Genomic DNA, 26,301 nt, shown 5'->3' with positions numbered 1-26,301 from the left:
GTCCAAGTTTCATGCTCACAACAATTTGTGTCACTACGACAGACAACAGATGATAATAAGCTGCCACAAACTTAACACGGTTCAACCCCTTCCGAGTTTTGACCTGAAAAAACATAAATGCTACTGTCTGTCACCACAAGTATTCTTATGGTATTAAAAAATGTTTGCGTGGTAAACCTCAATGCATATTCTATGGTGTGATTTATAAAAAGTTTTTTAAATGTCTTTTCTCACAGTAATTGCACTTAGAAGCATGAATACTTGCATATAAATTAAATTTGATTGTGGCGGCCTTGTTTCCCTCCTCTCCTTGTGTTTTGGTTTTATTTTTGTCCTGTCCCTCTAAATTTTCTTCTCTTCTCTCTGCTGTTTCTCTGCTGCTATCTGGTGCTCCTCAGAGTCTACAGGGGGTAGGTGCAGCTTCCTCTCTGCTTTTCTTTGGTCTTCCTCATGCATGCTCTGATATCAAAACATTACTGATATTACAAAACATTACTTGACCTACTCTGTAGTATATAAGAGTTTTGCTTAAGCTTGGCACAAATAGTGATTTAAAATTGAGCTATGGCTAATATTTTGTTATGGTTGAAATCCATTATTGCATATGTGGAGGTGAAATTTTCACCCATTCAGTTTTTTTCCTCTTACTCATCCATAGCTGTGTGAATTCATATCTAAAGAATGTTAAACAGGAAAAGTTGTGGAAAATTTGTCTAGTGGCTCAAGGTTTGATGCATGAGCTCCATTTTAAAGTACAGTTATTCTCTATGTGTACACTTCTGCAATGTCTTTGTTTGTGATATCCTTTGAAACTTTTTTTACTGTGTGTCCTCTGTGTTGAATTTGAACTTTTATTTAAAATCTTTTATGGAATTGGTTGGTAATTGGTTTTGTAAAGATATACACTTTGACCTTTGTCATATTAACCTTTTGCGGTGTGCTCAGTCTAATTAAGCTCCAATATGCAGAATATTGTATTATATCTGGCATAAATACAGGGTTCACACCTGTCATTTGGTTCATTTGGTCTCAGTGGAGGAAAAAAAATGATATCTTTAGCTGATCTCTTTTAGAAATGGTGTGTGTGTTCACACTGACAGATAGTACATACTGTACAGATAGACCATAAACCCTATATGTATAAAATCATACTGAATTAACAGTAATTCACTGAGTATAAAGTTTTGGTGATGTCATTTACCATTATCAGTGCTACATTTTCTCCAACTGGGAAAATTAAATGACAGTTACACTTCACAGTAGAGCTTCTCTTAAGTCTAAAAGAGTTCAGGAAATAACTGATTATGAGCATAATTAGTAATGTGAAGCTGGATCTAGTGCATCATAAATCAAATGGAGGATATTTACTGTTAGCATTTTACTACTACGTCTCACTCACATCTAGAAGGTAACTGCCAAAATACATGGACTAGGAAACAAACTCAACACCTTTGTTTTAGCTCTTTTTGACTCTGATCTATCAAATCCCAGTACTTACATGGTGATGTACATATTGTTATCATGGTTATCTTGTATACTTAAACAAACTGGGAGATTGCTTTCTTATCAGATTTTAAATTTACGATAAAATCCTGTGGTTGGTGAGTTTTGATTTTAACTGTGTCAGAATCTGCTTGGAAACCTTGTTGCGTAGTAAGCACTAGCGTTCATTTTAAGCAAAACCAACAAGTTAGGTGTGAAAGCACCTCAAATAAGTCTTCACAAAGCAAACCTAAACAGTAACCCTCTCATTAGCTGAGAGAATACATCTCTGACTTTGACAGCCTCTTCCTCTCTCTGTTTCCAGGATGAAGGACACCAGTAAGAAAAACAACATCTTCTCTCAGTTCAGGAAGAATGACAGGGACAAACAGAAGCTGATAGAGACTGTGGTCAAACAGCTGAGGAGTCTGGTCAATGGCATGTCCTCGTAAACACACACACACACACACTGACTACAAACAGGAGTGACACGGATAAAATGAATGAAATATCCATGCAGTCACTCACACACACACATACACATATACACACACACAGAACTGCCAGGACCTTTTCATATGAAGAAATGAAATTATAACACACAACATGTCAGTGGCATACAGAAGAACCACACAGGGAATTTACACAAACATACACACACACAAAGGAACAGATAGACAGGAAACATACACACATCATATTATAGCACAGCAATACACACACTGTACAAGGCATGCAGGGAACTGACTCCTAGCAAATACAGCACACATACATGAAGTGATATCCTCTCTTTGCTGTTAAACCTGACTGAATATTCAGTGTAAATAACACACACACACACACACATATACTTTCCAGTCCAGTTTACTGGACTAAACAGAAAAATGTTTGTAAAGAATTTTTAATGGCTACGATAAGACAAACTATGTTTGTACATTTGTGAGAGTGCAATGATTGTAGCTGCAGAGACAGACTTCAGGGAGGCATCACAGGAAGTGGCACTCACAGTACTGGGACAATGAATTTACAGGTCAACTTCTGAACCGCATGTGATTGAGATGAGCTGTTTAACATATATTATACATTCAACATGATAACACTTCAGCTGAAATGAGATTACAGAACTTCCATTCTTCATCAACAGGATGAAGACAGGATGTCTTTTCTTGTGTTTCATTTGGAAGAATAACAAAAATAATCGTTCATCTAGAGTGATGACGGTATTAGTGATCTGCTGACCAAGCTGTTTTGTTAAAATAAACAAACTATTTCTAGTTCAGTCACATGGACGTCTTATAGATTTAATGACATTATGCTCAATTAAAGGTAAAACATCAGGCCATATCTCAATGAAAGTGTAATGTACAAACAATAAATAGCATCTTTTTCCCTGTCATATCATTTTCTGGTGTGATCAGACTCATAAGCTGGTTTCTCCACTCCTTTGGTTTTAACTTGACCCTGGTAACCAGTATAGCAGATTCTGTTGAATAACCCTTATCTCAGATGGGTACTCTGTGAAAGCTTCTCATTGTCCACCCTTAGTTTTCACCATCTGTCTACTCCCACAGAATTATGGGCATGGAACTGTATCCATTGATAGCTCTGACAAAGACCAAGTTAAACTCAATGTCCCAATACTTCAGCTGTTGTTACTGTGTATGTGTGTATGTGCAGAAACAGAGTGATGCTGAGAAGAATGGATGATGACGTCTTGAAAGACTGATGTCCATGAAAAAAGTGTTTTGTCAGTTTTGTCAGACTCCTTGGTAGCTTTGCTTGCTGTCTGTCTTCATTTTTTTCTCCTCACATTGTACATTTAAATCAACCCTCTGAGACAGAGACTTGCAGTTGGTGGTAATCACAGTTTTAACTGAGTTTTTTTTTATTTTTTAAATTATGTGGTCCAGTATTTACCAAATAACACAATCCATCACAACGCCACACAGATTCATGCAGACATAGGTTCGGTCATTGCAGGGTGTTGTACTGAGCCCATACAGCAGCATCACTACAGGAGACTGGAGGACCCAAGTTAGAGTCACATGAGTGATAGGGTCAGCCAAGCCAGTTCTAGTGCTGGGAAGCCTTTCCACTGGCTCTGATTACCTTCTTAAACTCCAGTTATACTTTTTTCTCATCATGATATCAATTTGATCATTTAACCATGTCTTCAAGGGTCCTGGCTGAAATGTCTGACTGTAAATGAGAAATCACAGGGCTAGCCTCCCTGCCAGCAAAGCTACTGTTGGCAGATAGCGCATGTTAAAAAAAAACTAATAATTTGGTCTGTGACTTTTGGATGTTTACAATCGACATCTGTCCATCTATGATTTACAGAGACAATGCTTGTCAGAGCTTTTCTTGCACTTCATTTGGCGAGTGTGGCTCTTCCTCTTCTGTGTGCGGATGCATATGCAGAGACATGCTTGAAACAGGAAATGGGTAGAAAAATGCAAACCTATATGATCTTTTAATTTATGCATTCTTTTTTTTTGCTTTTCTTGGGAGGACGGAAGGTCCATTTGGCGCGGCCCTGCCAAAACAATGGTGGGGGAAACACTGCAAGACATCAGCTTGTTTTCCTTCCTTTTATTCATAGCAGCCAGAGCAGTGTTTGGCCGCAAAGTGGGAGTCAAGGATTCAGGTGGTTTCATGTGAAAGGTGACATCAGTGCATGCCCTCCTCCTTTTCCCTCTATATATCCTGTCTGTTGTAGGGTTAAGGACATTATTTATGTGAAGTTAACTGCAGTTTTTTCTTGCTGTCCACCCAAACTAATGTTATTAGTAATTATATATACATATATATTGAAAAACTGACCTTCCATTCTAAATTCTTTCTTTTTGTTCCTCAGGGTGAAATTAAGCTTTAGAATCTCATAACCCTCATATATCCAGAAAGCACAGCAATAAGAAATTGGTTCCTGTACAGCCTCACAGGCACGTTGATTGATTACTTAAAACTTGCACAGGACAAAAACATTTTATAATGAGACTGTTTCTATTCTGTTTCTGTTTTGGATCTGTGCTCTACCTTTAGTGGGCATTTTGCACTGAAGCTGATTTTTTTTTTCTTTTAGATTCATTTTTGTCTTTTTAAATAGTTGCCTGTAAATGCCAATGTATATACTGCATATTTTGTAAAGAAAATATTACAGCAGTTAGTCTGCTACAGACAGAATTGGAGGTTGACACTGTGATATGCGCCTCCATCAACACCTAAAGTAAATATGTAATTAGAAAGAGTCAGAAGTTGCATTTGTTGCCTCCTTCATTAACACAGTTGAGTACAGTGTGAGGAGCTCAGTGACTTACGTTGGCACCTTCTCTCCACTCATTCACATGGTTAAAACATGAAAATGTTATTTTATGTTCAAGCATTGGCCCTGTATAATATTCCATAGGAACTATTTAAGAAATGGTCCAAATATTTCAGTCAAAGAGGTCATTATCCAAAATAAAAGGCAGTTCCAAATTCAGTTTTAATGGAAAGGATTCTGTGCACACACCTCCTCTCTGGGAGTGGAAACTGGTTCTCCTGGTTTGAGGTGTGTGCAAAACCTTTGTCATTTACCTCTCCCTCTCATGTCTATTCTACCATCAATTCTCAAATAAAAGCCGGTATTCAGATAATGGTGAAGTCTGAAACAGAAGCTGGGCTAGGTGAGTTGTGCCATATTCACCACTCTGCTGCTCTTGCTTTTCTTTTTAGCACAAATACAGTTTTCATTCACTACTTATTTCCAGTTGCTTCTACTTGATTCATACTTGATTTATTTGAAGAGCTGTAAGTGCAACTCCAGGACTTCAGGTTTCACGTTTACAGAATAGTAAAGAAGGAAGGGATGTATGCCATTTCAGCAGCTGAAAGACGGTTTGCTTAACAGTAATTTAAAGAATTGTAAAGTAGTGGGAAAAGTCAGTATGAAAAGAGTTTGTCTGTTAAAAACAGAAACTTTGAGCAGTGGAGTGGTGAGTATGGCATGACTCTTGTGGTGCTGAAATGTACATTGAACTGAATATAAAAGGACAACAAGTAAACATGGACGGACTGCTGAGCTAGGTACAGCTAAGCTAAAAACAGGAGCTTTGTATAAAATACAATCCAAACCTGTCTCCAAATGCAACTAATTAACAAAGGTCAGGATGGTGGTCAGGTTTAGGCAGCAAAAGTTGTGTTGTGCTGTAAGTCTAAACAGAACCATAAAAATGATCTTTTATTGCAAAACGATATATTATGACCGAAAACAAATGAAACGTTGTCAGTGAATATTTTACTGATCCGTTCAGTATCAACATTTTGTAACTTGCCAGATAACAGAAAACATGATTCAGGCAGCGTTACATTTTCTGCAAAATATATTTGCAAATTATTTGTTTACGAATGTGATTTCTAGGAGACATGGGTGTAAAATATGATATAAAATACATGGAAAATAAGAAAATGAGAAAGGCCTGGCTCTTTCTGCAGTTGAGGGAAAATGATGGTAAATAATGTATGTTTATTAATATAACATATGTCTCACCATCTCAATCTCAAACTCACATGATCAGAGCCTTTTTCCAGTATAATGGCACAAATCAAGATTTTAAAAATAAAGGTTTTACATAACACTGCTTGTACACCAATGATTATTTCAATTCAGATTTGAAAAAAAAAATGTTTTTCTTGTGGAGAGAAGGTACATTTTGATATCCAAAGGAATCCTTGCTTTACCTTTGTTGATGTTCTCAGTAAGATACCCTGACTGAGATTTTGGTTTTCTAAATTTGTTGTTTTTATTTTGTGTGCTGTAATAAAAGTTTATTCAACAGTAATGTCTGTTTGTTGTGAAGCCTCCTGTTTGGTCTAGTGCCTGGGTGACAGTGCGATCATTTTGTTTGTCCAGCACTTAACATCAAAATGTGCCTAAGCGACTTTTGTCCACATTGCCATGATATCTGATGTTGTTATTCATGGAGCGATTCAAACGATTCCTCAGTGATTTGGTTCTCTGCACTGCCATCAGCCTGAACCATGACAAAGTATCTCAAAAACAAAGTTCCAGATCCTCATGAAATTTGTTGTGGATAATTTTTTGACATTATGACATGAGGAGTGTAATAATGCATATGAAAACTTAATTGTTTTAAAAGTATTTCCAAAACAGCAAATAGACACCAAAGAATTTTTAACACAGCTTTTTCAAACATCCTAGTTTTATTTTGGATGCTTACATTTTTTCTACTTTTTTTCTACTTTTTTACATTTTTTTTTACTTTTCTACTACATAGAAACAAAATTATTCCACAAAAAACAAAAACTACCAGGGTCAAAATTATTAGCCCCCCTGATGCTAATAGTCAATTGTGTATCCTTTTTGCTGGATAACAGCCTGCAGTCGTTTGTTGTAGTTTTCAGCAAGTCTCTGACATGTCTCCTGAGGAATCCCAGCCCATTCTTTTTTGGCAAATCTCTCAAGCTCCTCCAGATTTGATGGCCTTCTGGCATGGACCTTCGTCTTCAGTACACCCCACAGATTTTCAATGGGATTCAAGTCAGGGCTTTGTGCAGGCCAGTCAATAACATTCACTTTGGTCTTCTGGAGGTAGTTCTTCACCAGGAGCGACATATGTTTTGGGTCGTTGACATATTGAAAGACAAAGCGACGACCCAGACCCAAGCCATTTACTAGCGTCTTGGCAGTTGTTCTCGGGTCTTTAGACACGTCTCTCACTAGTTCTCTTTCCAGAGTCTTTGAAATCTTTCGCTTCCTGCCTCTGCCAGGCTTGTTCTGTACTGTGTGGCTCTCTTTGAATTTCTTGATGATGCTTCTCACTCCAGTTCTTGACACTTGGAAATGCTGTGATAACTTTGTGTATCCTTCTCCTGCTTTGTGAGCATCAACAATTCTTTTTCTCAAGTCTAAAGTGATTTCTTTAGTTTTTGGCATGATGCTTTCTCAAGTGACAGCTCAAACCCTTACTGACGTTTTTATACTGCATGTAAATTGGGAGGTAACCCTGCTTTTAATTCAATTTTACAAGCTTTGAGCATTACAAAGTTAAAGCACATCATTGTACAACAGTGGTTTGTGCTATGGCTCGATAAAAAGGTCTGGTTCTTAAGGGGGCTAATAATATTAACCCTGGTAATTTTTGTTTTTTCTAAAATAGTTTTGTTATTGTGTGCAATTAGAAAGAAAACTAGTATGTTTAGAAATGATATGTTGAAAATTCCTTGCTCTGTTGAAAAAGCACTTATTACTTATTACTCTAACTCAGCTGTTAGAACCAACAGTGCAGTTCAGAAAGGTGCAAGGTTTTTGACTTTTCATTTTACAGTTTTCTCTTAATGTTATGTTCACTCTATTCACTGGCTCTCAGTATCCCTGTGTAGGAATAAAGAACATTACAGCAGGATACTGTAGTGTCTGTAGTGGAACCCTGTAAAAGGTGATTTAAAAAAAAAAACACACACACATTTATTTGTCATTCTCACTATGTACAGTACATAACATACACATAACCAAATGAAAAGATGTTTCTCAAGGGACCTGGAGTGCACAGGAGAAACCTTGAGTCCATTCACCTGGATGTTACTTTGAAACGTACCACCCACCTAAAAATTGTTCTAAACCAAGCACACCCCCCAGAGGTCCTATGTGCATGTCCCGACAGGTCAGAGCTGTTTTGGTGGCATGAAGGGGACCTACACAATATTAGACAGGTGGTCTTAATATTGTGGCTTATCAGTGTATGAGCTATACATCCAGGGGCTAATCCGATTAGCCTAGTTGAGCTAGCAACTGTCTCACCATCAAAGCTCTTGGAATGACGTTTGGCACATTTAAATATGTAGATAGTAATTGTTTTGTTTGGAAGGTATTCTGAACCAAAGACAGTTGTATTATGTGTTTTTATGTACAATGATGTTCCCCAAACACTTCAAAACCTTTCCTCTGTGGCCACCCTGAGGACAGATAGAGCCAGTGAGATTTATTATCCAGAGTACCATTGATAGTGAACAGACACATTTCAGTTTAATTTTTAAATAAACTTTTTTTTTTTACTGCTGAGAGCAACAGAAATGAAATTGCATTCCCCTCCATTTTCCTGGGATGAAGACAGAAATCTCAGAGACAGATCTCTTTCACCTGCACAAATAAAACTAAAGTTATCTACATGGAGAGACACCACGAGAAGCACTTAAAAGATACTTTTTGTTTTGTTTGTAATTTGTGTGAACTAGCCCTTTAGATAGATAGATAGTGAAACAAAGGTGCAGAGAGGCGGTGCCTCATCTTTAACTGTATCACCAGTCACAGTCTTGGTGCTCTCTCTCTCTCACACACACACAGAAGCATCACTTGCTCTGTGAAGGTTTTCTGTCTTCTTGTGTCTTCACCCTCTGAGCCTTGCTGTGTCCCACCACACATACGCTAAATGGGAAACAGCAAGTGAACTTTGGTCTGGGTCAGCATTTGAATGTGAGGATCCCTGTCGCCACAGATGTAATGAGGCGAGAGACATTTGGAGACCTCTATTATCACTGGACAGCAGCCACCCTGCCAACACACACACACACACACACACACACAGAAATGTGTTTGTTTTCCTCAGACTGCTGTGCACAAAACTACCATCTTGTACCACTATTCTGTTAGAACATTATGACCTTATTTCTACACACACTTTCTCCATCTTCCTATATCTACAAACTGAGGGTGGATTTATTGCTCAGCACACACCTATCTGCGTGGACACTTGAGTACAAACATCAAGGCTAGTATTTAAGAAGCATCTTAGAGAATGAAACATCCTAACCAAAAAGTGATAAATGACTCCTGCTCTGGCTGATATTTAGGTGAGCTGCAGCAGAGTTACGTGGAGGTGGAGGTGGAGGTGATGGGGAGACATTCTGTGGTTTGACAGATGTTCATTGGTGACAACAAGCTAGCAACTGTGAAAAGTAATTTCATGGACTCAAGCCCAGTACATGTGTACAATTTCTAGGTGTGTGTACTTTACCACTATTTCTTCCTACATTTCAGAGGGAGGTATTGTAGTTTCAATTTTACTATGTTTATGTGGCAGCTTTTGTTCCTAGTTACCTTGTATATTGTATATTAAATTTTTACATACAGAGACCAACCCAATGTCAACTTAATCCAACATAATGTAACTGAGCAGCAGCGCCCTCTGCAGCCACCAGTGGTAATTAACTCCGTTGGCCTCTGTGTCTGTGCAGTTCAGTGATTTTCATGTACAGAAAACTAAGAGCTCTGATTGTGTAGTTCCACTCAATGAGTTGAAACATGGCTCAATGCTATATATTACCCATGATCCCTGGCAACGTTTTTAGGCCACATGTGGTTTGTCTGTGTTTATTTACAGCCTATTAGTACTTACTCACCATAACAGGGGGTTGGGGGGTGGGGGTGGGGGCAGCGGTGTCCTTCCTGTGTGTCAATAGGAGTGACAAGTATTTTAGTGCAGGGATCAAACACTTTAACAAGGCAGTAAACAGCTTTTACATTCACTTCAACAACACAGCAGACAGACAGAGGAGGAGGCAACACATAGCTCCACACCTCCAGACCTCCATTCACCTCATTCACATGCTCTGACCTACACAGTGACTGACCACTGTTTCACTGTTACAGGATGTCTTTCTCAGTTTCTTGAAGGTAATAAACCTTCTTCCCCTGTAGAGTATTTTAAGTCTATTCTGTAAGATTATTCTGTAGAGCTAAAGCGAGTCTAATAAATGACTCTGTTCAGTTGCTTTATGGGAAATCCAGGATCCAGTATTTGAGCCATAATAGATATAAAAAATTCTGATATCTCAGCCTCTTCAGCTTCATTCCTTTGACCTCAGATCAAGGCTGGGATCCTACCCTGTTAAAACTAATAAGACAAAACAGAAATCATTGAGGGCATCTGGTCTGGCCCTGAACTGAAGTCACAATACTCTTTAACAAAAGCCAATAGTTACAACAGCAGTCCTGCTCATAGTGTACTGACCTGGGACCAGTGACCTGGGTCTGTTCCAGTCTCCTCCTGTGCTTTACTATTTTATTAGTCAACAATTAGTGGTTATTTTAAAGACCAAGTACCTTCTCTCTCTGTTTGACGGGTAGTGAACTTGGTTGCGCGCTGGAGTTCACTAAGAAGTCAGGGTCACAAGTAGGTCAGCCGGCGCGCGAGCTTGGGGGGAGGATAGATACAAAACGCGCGCGCACGCACCGCAGTATTTCGCCGCTTCTGCTGACTGCGCGCTCTCTGTCGGTGTGTGTGTGTGTGTGTGTGTGTGTGTGTGTTGAGTAGAGCAGTGCTTCCTGCGCTTTTATCATCAGCACAGATGACAGTAAGTACATATATTACTCAGACAATCCTGCTGTATCTAAGTACAGTTTTAGTTACTAACAGGTAACTGTTTATTTCTATATATTTTACTCCCTTGCATTTCAGAGGAAATGTATTGCGTACAATGTATTAGCCTAAGTACCTTACAGCTGTTGCAACTACATGACGTTTAAACTACAGAACATATAAGCTCATAAAAATGTTGTAAAATAAACTACTCAACAATATTTGGATTATCCACACCTCCACTAGGACCAACAGCAACTGTTAAAGAGGCCAACTTATCCATGTATAAATACACGTTTAAATGAACACCTTACAGTTATTGGACTCTTTTGCACTCTACTTTTACAAAGATGAAAGATTGCTTCTTTTATTTTTTTCTATAAGGAACCTCAAAACTGACAACAAAATAATCATCTGAGTCAAAAATATAAATAGTAATTGTAAGTTTTCCATTTTCTATTTCCTCCACTCTGATTTTTCCCTTTAAATGTACTTATGAATGTATTCAACTATATTTGTCTGATAACCTCTTACTGTCTTTTGTTAGTTTCAGGATTCCACAATTTACACTACAAGCCTCAGCCTGCATTTTAATACGACTGTCCACACTGTGTTTTCTGGTCTACATGTACACTCCTCTGTCACTATGTTGGTGTCTAAAAATAACTAAAGATCCTCTGTTGGTAACAATGGGTTGAGTGGACTGTATAGATTTTTTTTGCCACAGAAATTGTATTATTTTTACCTTTAGAGGTATTAAAGAAAAAGATCCTAAAAGTAATTACATTTGTGTTAGAATATACAGATACCTTGTGTATAGTGTACAGGTGGCAGCAGTGAAGGTGTAGATCTGTTGTCAGTCTTGAGTCCAGCAGCTGATCAGCAGATTTACAGTCTCAGAGCAACACTGAAAGGTGTGGACATATAACATTCAGGAATCATTCTCTACACTTGAACTTCCCTTCACCCGCCCCTCCTCCTTCCCTCCTGCTTTATCGCACCTGAACAGCAGAATCCTGTTTCACACATTCACACTGTGATGAGAAAAACTCACCAGCTACAGCATGGCCAGCTGGAAACCCATTCACCCGGAACATGTATCACTCCCTGCTGTCTGTCCGAGCATACAAAGTAAACAGGGATTTGACCATTAATATTTTGGCTGATGTTGGGTTCAGTTTTTAGCATCTTATATACTGTTTAATATCTAACACAGTGAGCATTTAGAATCAGAAACCAACTTCCACAGTCATCACATTACGTCCAACAGGAATGGGAGCCTTATGAAGAAATAAGGAAACAGCCATAGGTTTTATACACTCTGCAGTCATGAGACAAATTCTCCATCACACACCTAAAATAAAGTCTCAAACTTTTAACATTTATTTTTTATTTTTCAAATACTACTACTTATTTAGTTAGCTGTTCACTTATGTTCTCTGCAAGTTTAATGGGATGGTTGAAAACTGTAATTTCCTTTTAAAAATGCTTTTAAATTCACTGGAACTAACTGGGTCAGAACACACTGTGTTTTCATTAGTACCAGACTATATATATATAGTATAGTATATATAGTAATTTTCAGAAGACTTTTTAAAAAATCTATTCCTTATCAGGAAAATATGCACTCATGATAGTGTTATTGTTTTATTAGCCAAATAAAGGTCTACATGTTCTTTATAAGACTGGATTACCAACTGGGAAAAACTGGGAAATGCCCTGGGGTCCTGAGAGTGATGGAGCTCCAGGTTAAGTGTATGTATAAATTGAACTGACAGATTGTTTTGGTGTATGTACCACTGAAATACAGTATGATCTGATATGAGTGACCAATTAATATCTTATCTGAGAAAAATTAGAGCCTGCATATTGAGTGGAAGGAAGTGGGGTCAGTTGTAGCTAATATTTGACCCACGTCTTCTCTAATTCCCCATAATGGTGGAAAAATACTGAATACTGAGTCAAGTATTTATTTCCTGTTGGTCTAGTAATGATCCAACAGCCCACTAAGTATAAAAATCCTGGAATGCTGTTAAATAACCACAAATTCCCAGTAACTACCACTGAGGACATGTTCTCAGTCCTCATGTCCTCAGTGGTAGTTACTGCCCTGTTTTAAGCAACAGAAAGTCAAAGGAAAGTCATGGATTTTACATCCAAGCCTGGATGGAAGATCAGATTATATGTCCAGGCTTTTGTGAGACTGTAATAGTGATAGTTGCCGTGTCTTCCCACCAGGGTGAACCTCAGGGCACCCTCTTTTAAAAACGCACACTGTCAGATACATCAGATACAGAGCAGATACATCCATGTAATGTGTTGCTGTAAAGGCAGCAGCCAAGCTGTCTCACTCTGAAACCCACCGCCACCAAAACACACACACACACACACACACACACACACACACACACACACACACACACATATCCTGACGTTGTGGCAGGTCATAAAAAACAAGAGTCCAAAAGCAGAGCGAGGATGTGGTGCCTGGCTGATGAGCCTCTTCTCTGTTTGGTGTTTACTTTTCCTGTGGTGTAGCCGGGGATAACCTTGCGTGCGCGCGTGCCCGCCCGCCTATGTGTGCGGCCGTCCCTCTGCCTGTCTCTGCTGACCCAAGTTTGAACTCGCTGAGAGAGATATCATTTTTATAACACACAGAGGGAGGGAGGGAGAGAGAGAGAGAGAGAGAGAGAGAGAGAGAGAGAGAGAGCAGGTTAAAGTCTTGTAGATAAAGAAGAGGGTGAATCTGAAAACAGACTGATAGAAGCTGTGAGTCAAGCAGAGGACAGAGCTGCTCTTCAGTCAGCTGTCAATCATCGTTTTATCTTTCAATCATATTGATACTTAGATTATTAGGACAAGAATCAGGGCATTGATTTGGATAATCACAGCCAGGTGGAAGAATCTGTCAGTTAAGAAATATCACAAACAGTACAGTGCAAACAAATCAAGTGAAAAAAGTGTCATTCGTGCAGGCATTGCCTATAAAATAAAGACAATAAATGTATCAGATAAAATAAAGTTTAACTTTAAATGGCACCAGTGAGAGCCACAGGGAGAGGGATTAAGACGCTCTTCAGTTCTTTTCCATTTTGTATAGCAACTGAAAATGTGCTGCTTAAAAGCTTTTTGCTCTTGAATGCAGGCCGCCCTGCAGGCATGATTACGGATCCTACAAGCGGGCCTTAAGCCAAGGTAATGAGTGCGTAAACTGGCTGCCTTATTGCCAACAAAGGCGTCTTGGGACGTGTTTCCATTGTCTCGGAGGGAATCATCACCTTTTCTCAGTGAAATCCGCCGCGGATTGTCTGCGTGCAACAGGAGGTAGGGATTAAAGATGCGGTCCTTGGAACAAATGGTGAGCCAAGTCAGCCAGTACAAGCCGGAGGCGGGGCCGAGCGACACCCACAATTAAAGATGAACTTTGTGTGAACTAATTTATCTGAGGGAGGAGATGGTAACAGCCTGTCCGCGGCCCTGGCAGGCTATAAAAGCGGTGGATGAGCGCCCTGGAGCCTCAGTAGCTGACGGAACTTCACCTGAATTCATCTAACCAAACGCTGCTTGTCACCGTAGACGCTGCGACATGGCTCTGAGTACACTGCTGGCCACCTTACTGTGCACCATCGTGCTTCCCGTGCTCTTGTTTCTGGTGGCCGTGAAGCTATGGGAGGTTTACATTATCCGGAGCAGAGACCCGAGCTGCCGCAGCCCGCTGCCCCCCGGGTCCATGGGTTTACCTTTCATTGGAGAGACGCTGCAGCTCATCCTCCAGGTAAACGCACAACAGCGGCGCACTTTCGTGCTTTCACAGGAAAGCCTGTGGAATGTTTGAGAAACACACGTGGATAAGGATGCTTTACACACACTGAAGAAATGTGGTTTTAACTTCTATCTTTATTTTGATTTGCTAAACAAATAACACAACTTTTTTGCTTATGGGACCAACTGGTTTTAAGATTGTATTTAAGTCGAGTAAATTTGACGTGTTAATAAAACCTACAGTGTTTAAGATTTATAGACTATCTGGGAATAATGTTTGTAGTATTTCTTAATTTTAATCCACCCACTTTTACTTCTTTTAAAACTCTCTCCATTTATACTTTGCTTTTATTCTTATGGTGTGTTTCAGTGGTTATATCTAAAATTCATCTTCTCTTGATTTGTCTATGTTCGCAGAGGAGAAAGTTTCTGCGGATGAAGCGGCAGAAGTACGGTTACATCTACCGCACACACCTCTTCGGGAACCCCACGGTGCGCGTGAGCGGAGCGGATAACGTCAGGCAGATTTTGCTGGGGGAGCACCGGCTGGTGTCTGTGCAGTGGCCCGCGTCTGTGCGCACCATCCTGGGCTCGGACACACTGTCTAATGTTCATGGAGCTCTGCACAAGACCAAGAAAAAGGTAAGATGTAATTGAATTTGAAACTCTTAGAGCCTATTTCACCTATACAGTGTGAAAAACGTCGGTATCACGGCAGAGAGACATTACTTTTGAGATGTAATTTGCTCAGTTATTCACACATTCCCCTGTCCAAGATGTTGCTGTATTGTCTCAGTACTGTGTATAATAATGAATCATACAGAAGAGAATAAGTAGCCCTGGTCATTTGTGGTCACTGGACCCTAAAAACTGTGTATTCCTAAAACAAATGTAAAAATCTGCTAGTGCAGTTAAGACCGGTTATTGCATTAGAATCTAGAAAATTCAAATGAGAAAATACTTGAAAATAAGGTGATTTGCACTTGGAAACATTCTTAATGGAGTGTTCTATGAATTTTTCTAAGAGGGAAAAAAACCTTACACCAGCAACTGCCAGATAAGAGTTTTGCAGTGCACTAAGAACACGTAACTACAATCTTATATGTCTTCATATCTGGTAGTTGAGCACACAGGCTGAAGAGTAACTGTCTGTCATTATTTAGAAATCTATTGGGTTTGGATGGAAACTAATACTAGGTGCATGGTCTTCTGGCCCTGAATCACCACCCCTTACTCACCCCTCTGCCCTTGTCCAGGCCATCATGCGGGCTTTCTCTAGGGAGGCTCTGGAGCTCTACATCCCTGTCATCCAGGAAGAGGTGCAGGCCTCTGTGAAGGGATGGCTGGCGAGGGACTCCTGCGTGCTCGTCTATCCAGAGATGAAGCGGCTCATGTTCCGCATAGCCATGAGGATCCTGCTGGGCTTTGAGCCAGAGCAAATCAAGACTGACGAGCAGCAACTAGTGGAAGCTTTTGAGGAAATGATCAAGAATCTGTTCTCTCTGCCCATTGATGTGCCCTTCAGCGGACTGTACAGAGTAAGTGAAAAACACATCGGCTGCTCGTCGGCTGTTTTTTTTTTTTTTTTGTTTGTTTGTTTTTTTGTGAAGATGTATAGAGTTAAGCATTCCAAACTGGAAGGACCAAACAAGTGATTTTGCACGTTACATCATTGTGAACCATATTTAAAAGCATGCTGACATCAACAGTCAAACTCATGATATTCACTCTGGTGGATTACTTAACTCACACAAATTAACATAGAAGTCAATGAATGTTATCCAGTGGCTGTTTGTAACATGAATGGATTCTAGTAATGGCCTTTCAAAAACTTTGTGTCTGTATGTACAGTGCATATACAGTGTAGTATCCATGATTTACAAGTGTAGTATGTACAAGTGTCAATCTAATTCATCTCCTAAACTTGTCTCTCCTCTACCCTCCATTCTCTCTGTCCCTGCTCCTCTTGTCACCCTTCCCTTTCTCTAGGGTCTGAAGGCGAGGAACTTCATCCATTCCAAGATTGAGGAAAACATTAAGAAGAAAGTGCTGGAGTCAGACGGGGGGTCTAATCACAGAGATGCTCTGCAGCAGCTCATAGACAGCAGCAAGAAGAATGGAGAGCCCTTTAGCATGCAGGTAATGGTTCACATACACATACACATACACATGTCGAATGACATAAGCCATTGTTTTAGTCAGAACCTGAGCTAATTCTGTGTCTGCTTTTCTGTTTCCAGGCCATTAAGGAGTCTGCTACAGAGCTGTTGTTCGGGGGCCATGAAACCACAGCCAGCACGGCCACCTCTCTGGTCATGTTCCTGGGCCTAAACCCTGAAGTTGTGGACAGACTGAGGCAGGAACTAGTGGACAAGGTAATTACACTGCATAACTTTAATTAGATAAATTGATGTCCTGATACCTTTGATAGTGGTTGCTGAAATATAACTTTCATGCTCAACATTCAACATAACTGATAATATGGAACTTTGATTTTTTTTAATTCATGTGATAATCTTATGAGAACATAATGCAATACATGGCCATATGTAATTATTACACGTGACCAGGAAAAAGTCATTCTTGACCTTGCAAACAGTTGTTGACCAAATGAAATCTTAACTCAAAGAAGTCTTAATTCAAAGTGTACTTTCTACCTTTTCTCAGCCACATCTCATGGTCTTCCTCAGCAAATATTTTGCTCAGTTGTCATGGAAGTAGCTGAGTTGTCATACTTGGCACACGTTATGGCAACTAAGAAAACTGCATTTGCTGAGGAAAATCATGAGATGCAGTTGAACACCCCGGTGGAGAATTTAGTAAGTGGAGAATAGGTATCCTTCAGGGAAAATTCCCTGCCAATATCTACTGTAACAGTAAAGTTACAAAATGAAAATACACAGGTAGGAATGATATACCCTATACTTGCCATAGAAATAGTAACTCACATTGAAGTTTTCTCAGTAAGACTAGTGTAAGACATGATAAACCCTGATCAGGAGCTGGATCATGAATGCAGGTGAACAGCATTGAGCTTTTCAAATCAATGACAATCATGCTTTTCCTTGTTTCTTACTCTGGTGTGTGATTTGTGCTACCATATTACAAGGCTTGTCTGAACTTGGAATGCCAGCAGGGCTAATTAGCTATCCTACAGTAAACTAGCCAAGTACTGATAGATTGTTTTCAGTTTGGACTATCACTCACTGTGGTTTGATTCAACCACTGAGATTGAGATTATTCCAGTTCTATAAAATAACAAGTCTGAAATCAGGCTGACATGAACAACCAACACTATTCTACTCCTCACCAGCTATCATTACAGTTTGATCTGACTGTCTTCTCTTTGTGTCCAGGAGGAGCATGGCATGGACATCCGGAATCTTGACATCAAGTCCTTGGAGCAGCTAAAATACACCGGCTGTGTAATTAAAGAGACTCTGAGAATCAACCCTCCTGTACCTGGAGGCTTCAGAGTGGCCCTCAAGACCTTTGAACTCAATGTAAGTTAACAAAAATTTCTATTTAAATCCAAGGTTCCCACATGTGTCCAAACTAGCTACTTACTCATCATTTTCTCCCTAACACTTCAGGGTTACCAAATTCCCAAGGGCTGGAACGTCATTTACAGTATCTGTGACACCCATGATGTTGCAGAAATCTTCCCCAACAAGGAAGACTTCCAGCCAGAGCGTTTCATGACTGAAATCTCAGCCGACTCCTCCAGGTTCCAGTACATTCCATTTGGAGGGGGCTCCAGGATGTGTGTGGGGAAGGAATTTGCCAAAGTCCTGCTGAAGATCTTCCTGGTGGAAGTGGTCACAAAGTGTCACTGGACTCTTTTAAATGGGCTACCCACCATGAAAACAGGACCTACTGTGTATCCTGTGGACAATCTTCCAACCAAGTTTACCAGCTATTTACAAAATTAAACTGAGATGACCAGGGGTTGTTTCCTAAAAGCTCAGTAGATTTGAGGTTTCATGTGTTTTTTTATGCCTAAATTGGAAGCACTCAGGTGTTCTTAAGACAGATCTAAGTCTGCATTTAGACATGAACAGAAAATGTGTTTGGATTTGTGTCATTTGGCATATATTGTACATAATGTAGATGATTTGAGAAGATATTTTACATTTAATGTTATGGTGTTAATAGTTTGAATATGTATATATTCTTTTTTTATTTTTGAAGATATGAACAAACTAAATGTGAGGCACTATACGCAGACATGGAACAATTTTATCAACTGAGTTTTGTCTATAGGATTATGTACATATTTAATGTAGAGTCCGTTTATATAACTTCTGTATCTTATCCCAATTTATTTAAGTGACTTATTTACATTGCATGGGCTTTTTATTTAATAAAACTGCTTTGCAATAAATTTTATTTTTTGTCATTTCATTTAGAATAAATAAAATTAAAGGCTTAAAGTATAATGCATGCAAACAGCTACTGGAGTGCACCTCCTCACAGCACATTCAGTTCAATGCCCTCTCTCTCATCTCATCATTTAAATATTTGGTATCAGAAGTAATAGCATAATTAAGGTATCAAAGAACAATCTGTCTCAGCTCCACCCACAAGACAAACCAGTGTTAAAATAAACACAGATTGGTTTTAATCTGGCTGAATGGTGTAGCATGTCTTTTTAGAATGGAGTGGAACATCTCCTTGGTCAGGTTGTTCTCAATTTAGTGCAGGTGTCCAATTCCATACGACATTACGCTGCCTTGCTGTGGTTCTGTGTAAACAACCAAAGGAATTTTAGGGAATTCTTAACACCAATATTGCAAGATCTCTGATGTATGTAAGGAGACAAACAGGAGAGAGAATAGCCCCTTTTACACAGCCTGTTACTACCATAAATCTCAAACTTTGAATTTGTCAGTGATTAGGTCTATGTGAATGAATGATACAGTTGGTCGGCAGGCTGTGAAGAACATACACCATTGTTCAGTCAGCTGTTGGAATTTTCTCATTGGCCCTTGCTCTGTCAAAATGATTTGACATGAACAATATCTATGACGTTGTCACAGAATGTGACTTGTTTCTGTTTGAATGCTCAAATATTCTCAGCTCCAGCATCAGGTGTTTGCAGAGTTCTGCCTACCTGCCAAGAACTGCATGCCCATTGCAGGAATGTGTACAGCTAAAGTGATAGTGACAATGCTATCACCAGCCCGGTAGGAGAGACAATATGCAAACTGCTACTCATCCTCGTCATCATTTGCTGATGCTGGAGTCTTGCATTGTTTATTTCTCAAATTCTGTATCTGTGGTAAGGTTGTGTTTTCTGCATCTCAAGGAGTGAAGCTTGATGTATTGAGTTGAGTTAATTGATGAGTAGATCAAATCCATCTTAACAACAAGTTAACACTTAACAAGTGTCATCTTAATACAAGCTTCAGTGGACAGGATACAACTCAAGGATATCTGACCTTTTGTGTAAAGTTAAGTTGGTCAATGCCACAAATTTGCTTAAATTTGATTACTGGCACTACATTAAGTCTTTTCTTCCTGAATAATAATAATACCCCCACATTTACCCAGCCTGGGTTTTCTCTACTATAAAGCCAGTAGGAAGCTTCAGTTTCCTCTTTTGGAAGTTTGGTAATATGGTGGAGAGGTCGAACATTATAGCAACCAATAAATGTGCATTTAAATTTGAATTAATTAATTTAATTTAAATTGTGCTAATAATTGAAGTGAGTGTGTGTGCATGTCAAGTCTGTTAGTCTATTTTAGTATTTGAAACCTGCTGTACTGGTCATCTTGCACCAAAAATATTCTTACATTTTGTTTAAGAGAACATTTTAAAAAAAGAGAATATAATGAATACAAATTTTTAAAAAAGTCATTAGTGAGTTGTGATTGTGTTTGGATGAGATAAAGGTCTCTCAGGTCTTGCAGGTCTCTCTATGATTTATTGGAGAACTCAAGTTAAAGTTTGCTGATGACACTTGATGTATATAATAGAGTGGGCCAGAGAGACTCACACACACACTTTCCATTATCCTTAGAGATCCAGTAAGCTGTGAGAAGAAAAGTAAAATAGGAGAGAAATCTGGAATCCATAGAAGGGAAAGCAAAACACAGGGCTGATGACCCTGGCAGATGAGCAGAAAGGGTGAAACCGAGTTCATACTGATCAGTTGGGGTGGCTGTGGTTCACGAGGTGCAGCAGGTCGCCCACTAATTAGAAGGTCAGTGGTTTGATCCCCAGCTCCTCCAGTACACGTGCTGACAAAGTTACTGAACCCAAAATATACATTGTGAATGTGTGCACTCAGAGTGCTCTATGTGGATATAACAAATGTGTGTGCAAATGGGTGAATGTGACCTGTAGTGTAAAGCACTATATATGTACAGTCCATTTACCATTTCAGCTTCAGGGCACTGAACCAGTAAAATGTGGATCTGGGTGTTTAAATAGACTGTTGTGTTATAGATTAGTAATAATGTTTGTGTGACTTGAATATTGAGCATCTTGGCAGTCCAGATGTATCCTGTAGGCCAATACTGTCCACCAATCCATCCATTATCTATACTCTCACTCTGCAGGGTTGAAGGTGGCTGGAGTCTATTCTAGCTGACACAGGGTGAGAGGCAGGGTACACCATGGACAGGTCTGTGTCCTAAAAATAGTATTTATATAGAGAACTCAGTTTACCTCCAGTGCAAATGTTCTGTACCAATGCAGGAAATAGTGTGTACTGTGGTAATAAATATAGGGAGGCTGGAGTGGTAGATTGGTGTTGTTTTTACAGGAATAGGTCAACATTCTGAGTAATAAGCTTATTTGCTGTAGCCAAGATGTGATTAGCATAGCTTAGCATAAAGACTGGAAACAGGAGGAAACAGCTTATCTTCCTCTGTTTAAAATTCAAACACACTCCTGCCAGCACCTCTAAAGCTGCCTGGCATGATGCATCTTGCTTGTTTGAAATGAAATGTATAATGTACATTGTATTCATCTGCCCAGTACTTTCATGTAGAGCCAATCTGTTAAGCTGTAAAAAGGGTTCCTGCATATGAGTGGTAAGCACAGGCTTTAGTCTCTCTTCAGGCAGAGTGGTACCAATCCTTACTTTGATGAACATGAAGCTGGATACAGTCACTACACCTGCTGTTGTTTCCTGAAATATAGTTCCAGCATGTAAGGCCCCTGAAAATCACTACTTACCATTTTTACATATGTTAATCTATAAATAGCACACATACAGAAACATAATTACAAAAATTAGATACATAGTGATACATGGTTAATCACTGTGCTTTAGATGTGCTGGTAGGTGTAAGCCAGGCTTGCTGTTCCCAGTCTTTATGCTAAGCTAGGCGAACCACATCCTGGATAATAGCCCATCTAGTTTTAGAGCCTAGAGCTGACCTTTTGCATATAAAATTGTTAACACCACATTTTCCTTTTTGTTACCATGGCTGTGTTATAAGAACAATTAAAAGAAGAACAGTTTGTTGTCAGTCTAATAAGTAGCACAATACATTTTGACTGCATATATTTGCAATACTTTAGACTTCCCTTAGCTGGCAAAATAAGAGCCAACGTTTCTCCAGGCTGATGGCAGCCTTACTGGTAGATGTGCTTTGGCTTCTTTTACAAGTTGTTTCTCTCTCTGGTGCCATTCTGATTTACACCCAGCATCCCACCACTCTACGTCAACTTCTTAGCATTGTACTGTTGTCCCTGGCCATTGTTTATTACTGTGCTACTTGCAATTATTGGATCCACAAATGCTGCACTGTTGTACTTATTGTTCGTCACTGTGGCTAAGAGTTTCAGTTTAATGGCCAAATTGTAATACTAAATTGTAGCTGACACCTTTATGTCCAGCCATCCTATCCCTGCTGGTCCAGCCCTCGAACGATGTGAATGAACTTTTCTGAACTTTGCCTCCTCTCCTCACTCTAAAAGCCGTCTGCTTCCCTCCATTGTTCACCATCACCCAGTGGAACAAAACTTTACATGGCCAAGGCCATTTTTGTCTACATTTGTGACCATCGTAGTGAATTTACAACACAGTGTTGAAAGAGGTTTGAAACTAGCTTGGTTTCAATTAGACCCTCAGGCCTGAACATTATCCAGAGTAAATCACTGTAATAGCTAGTGGAGTAGTGTTATTGAAGGCAGCACTTGTATACACTTAAGCACTTGTTGCCATGAACAGAATTTGAGAGAGGTGAGAGATGGAGACTGGAGGAAGAAGAGGCAACCACAGAAATGAAAGGAGAGAGAAAAGGAAAATAAATGTGTTTCAAGATCAGATATCCCTGTAAACTTTAGAAATGAACCACATTTGGGTTGAGTTTCCTGATGGACTCACTTGGACATAATGTATAATGTACATTGAACATACTACATTTTGTATATATCTGTTTTCTTTTCTCCTTCTTTTGTTTGTTGTTCTTTTGCTTGCAGTTTTTTTTTTTTTTTTTTTTTTTTTTTTTACAACACATCTATGATCAAGATCATCAGTCTCAAAAAACTAAAGATATGTTGCTAATGCCCTTCCCTCCCCTTACAAAACTGGACATGCTATACAGAGAAGCACACAAATAGAAAGGCTTCAGAACTCTAAAAACACAATGCAGTGTGTTGTACATGAGTATTAAAGCACAATAAGGCCAACCATATGCAACCAATCTTGGTAAAATCCTGTCTTTGGTATCTGCAGGGGGACTGTTGTTAAACACCTTGCGGCAAGTCAATCAAAAACTTTTTTATGCTTTAAATATGTTTTTTACAGCACAGCTACAAATAACACTATATTAGTATGTTTTACATTTATTTTTAAATACGTTATCATATGACCAGCTTGTAAATCATTTACACATAAAAAAAACTTTGCATGTCATTTATTCTGTCATGTTTCTAATCTATAAGGGACCATGTGCATTGGTCTGGGCCTAAAATGTCAGAGTATATTAGACAAATGGAAATAATCTGATCAGTCAGCTGTCTTAATGCTAGCATGTGTATTTAATTATGCACAGTGATAATGCACTTAAACATCAATGGGTAGCTATTTGGGCTTGAAAGCCAAGTTTCAATGGCTTGTAGTATCTATGGTGGAAAAGACCATGTAAGTCAGTGGGAGTGTTAATTCCTCAAACTGCATTTGCACAGTGTCTGTTGGCTCCTCTGCCTTTGCTGTGGAGCTGTATGAGTGAGTGAGTCTTTAGGCATGAAAAAAAAAAAAACTATTTTTTTTTAAAGCACAATTTTTTCAAGGAGTTTCTCACATGTCCACAGCATGAAATGTATTTAACAAACCAATCAATAAAATTATATGTTATATAAAAATAATAAAATGATGTGAATTTGTAAAAATGTTAAACTAATGTCTTCACATATTTTAATACTGTTCAGCACTATGTAAAAACATTAAACCTTGATCCTGACTCCTTAGATTCTCAGCATCCTCAGCTCCACTGTCACTTCTGTTAGTGTTTGTCTTCTTTTTGTGGCAGCCATTCATTATCATTGCATCATCCTCATTAGACTCAGGTGGTATTTGCTCCACTATCCTGTAAGCCTCTCTATCATGCACTGTACCTGAGTTCTACAAAATATAAAAGGCACTAGCTGTTGCTTTCATAATGGAACTAATCTGCATATAATTTTGTTTTTGTTACAAAAACTGCAAGTTACATTCTAATAACATGAAGCAATTTATACTGCAGATGAAGGATTCTCAAGAACAACTAAGTCTGCACTTTAATTCACTGACCAAAACAGCTGCTTGTCACTCATTCTGTGCAATATTATTTTAAACTGTTCAATATCAATATACGTTTCAGTCTGTTTCTATGTATATAGTCCAGGGGATATTGTTCTTTTGTTTATATTTTTATGACATTGTCCTGTGTATACAGTTTTTAGTTTATATTTTCTAATATTGTCTTGTTTATATCTTATTTGGTATTTTACTAGTATTTATGCCTTTTTCTATTTTTTACAATCCCTGCTGCTGTAGTAGTAATAGTATGAAATGTAATTGAAATATAGCCAGCAATACATGATGTCCAATCTGATTAATCGTAATTTCCTCCTAATATAAAATCAATATTTGGACATTTTAACAATAGCATTATTCACTTGGTCCTTGAAGGTACAGTTGTTGGTGTAAAGGGAGAAGAGCAGTGGGGAGAGGACACATCCCTGGAGGGCACCTGTATTGACTCTCTGTATACCAGAAATGATTTCCCCCAGCCTCACCTGCTGTTTCTTGCCTATCAGGAAGCTGGTGATCCTCTGACAGAGGGTACAGTGAGCAGGGAGCGTTAGAAGGAGAGGATTACTAGAATGGTGTTGAGTGCTGAGAATCCTTGCGTATGTCCCTGAGGAGTCAAGGCACTGCAGGATGTAGGTCAGTCCCATGCTGACCTGTTTGTCCAGTAAATCAGTCAGTCAATTGCTTTCTGTCTTTGTGTTAAAGGATTAGTTTAAGAGTTTGGGAACTACATTTGCCTTCTTCAAACAATTAAATGAGAAGATCAACACCACAGTCATTTCTGTCCATTATATACAGAGCTGGAGTCAGGACATGGTTTGTTTAGCATAAAGACTGGAAGCAACTACCCTTGCTCTATCTAAGTATCAAATTACACCTAGCAACACAAAGTTTACTAACATACTCAATTACCATTATTCTTATTCTTATTCTTATTCTTATTCTTATCTACAAGTAACATGTCTGGTCTTTGCCTATTTGTGTGGTATTTCAGCAGCAAGAGCAGAGTACATGGTTCACAGGTGAGAGGAGAGGAACAGGTTCGAGGTTCATTAAAATGAGGCAACGAAAAGTGAGTTGTTGGTTTTTTGTTTAAAACCCATGTCACAAATCAATATGATTTGATTATTGTGAATCAAATGAACAGTAATTAGGGAATAGTGCATGAAATGTAAAATAACTATTTTAATTAATCATTCTCCAACCAGTAGATGTAAATCAGCACTAAAAAATCTTTTGTTGTAATGTTGTTAAAGCAGGGATATCGAAATAGAGTCACATTTTTCTCATTAAGTTAATTGAGTTAACTTGGGTCATTCTGGCAGTATCTGTAGTCCAGAGCTGCCTTCAGAGGTGTCTTTCTGTTTGTTGAGCTGTTGTTGTTATGTTTCACTTTGACTGGCTCTGCTGTTAAGACGTATAAGACCAGTGATATGATATGTGATATGTCAGTGATATGATGCTGAATTTATATTTATTAATCACCACACTCTCTGATCTATATTCTTCTTCAGCCAGCCCCTTTGCACTTTACACTGCTGTACATACTGCACATGAACCAAAATAGCAGGTAGAGATTACATTCCAAGACCTACAATTTAGGGATTCTGCATCTCAACCCTCAAATCTGCATTTTAAGAGTTACTTAAAATTTATCTCTTTTTGGTACTGTATAGGCAGGGTTTGTGTTGCTGAAGAGCTTTTGGAACTGGAGGTGCCATTATGATTCAGTACCTCCGCAGTTAGCTGCTATAGATGATTTCACCATTCACAGTTGGATGTAAAACATCTGACAGCTACAGAACAACCTCTGTCAACTTCTGTACTAAATAGGTCAACAACACAAATAGACATGGAGGAGAAAGGAAAAATAGGAAAGGGAAGGCAAGGAAAGGAAAGGACAGGAAAGGAAAGGAAAGGAAAGGAAAAGATATGGGGAAAAAACATCA

At 38.9% G+C, this 26,301-nt stretch overlaps 2 protein-coding genes across 7 annotated transcripts in view; both read left to right on the top strand.

The window, feature by feature from the left end:
• exoc6 (exocyst complex component 6) overlaps positions 1-4,729 on the top strand; it is a 53,939-nt gene extending 49,210 nt beyond the window's left edge. For all 6 annotated transcript variants that reach the window (XM_018666489.2, XM_051069068.1, XM_018666492.2 and 3 more), the window contains one exon: positions 1,808-4,729. In XM_018666489.2, coding sequence (XP_018522005.1) covers positions 1,808-1,934 — 127 coding nt within the window. In that variant the 3' untranslated portion in view covers positions 1,935-4,729. The remainder of the gene's footprint in view (positions 1-1,807) is intronic.
• Positions 4,730-13,988: 9,259 nt separating this feature from the next.
• On the top strand, positions 13,989-18,948 carry LOC108876786 (cytochrome P450 26A1). Its single transcript, XM_018666520.2, has 7 exons — positions 13,989-14,613; positions 15,018-15,242; positions 15,857-16,138; positions 16,590-16,739; positions 16,841-16,975; positions 17,957-18,103; positions 18,194-18,948. Exons 1-7 carry the CDS (start codon positions 14,425-14,427, stop codon positions 18,530-18,532), a joined length of 1,467 nt encoding a protein of 488 aa, XP_018522036.1. The 5' UTR covers positions 13,989-14,424; the 3' UTR covers positions 18,533-18,948.
• Positions 18,949-26,301: the final 7,353 nt, after the last annotated feature.

This window comes from Lates calcarifer, unplaced genomic scaffold (genome assembly GCF_001640805.2).
Source record: "Lates calcarifer isolate ASB-BC8 unplaced genomic scaffold, TLL_Latcal_v3 _unitig_5776_quiver_344, whole genome shotgun sequence".
In the NCBI taxonomy this organism is placed as follows: Eukaryota; Metazoa; Chordata; class Actinopteri; family Centropomidae; genus Lates; species Lates calcarifer.
The sequence above is the reverse complement of the archived record's forward strand: the minus strand, read 5'-3'. Positions and strand labels throughout refer to the sequence as shown.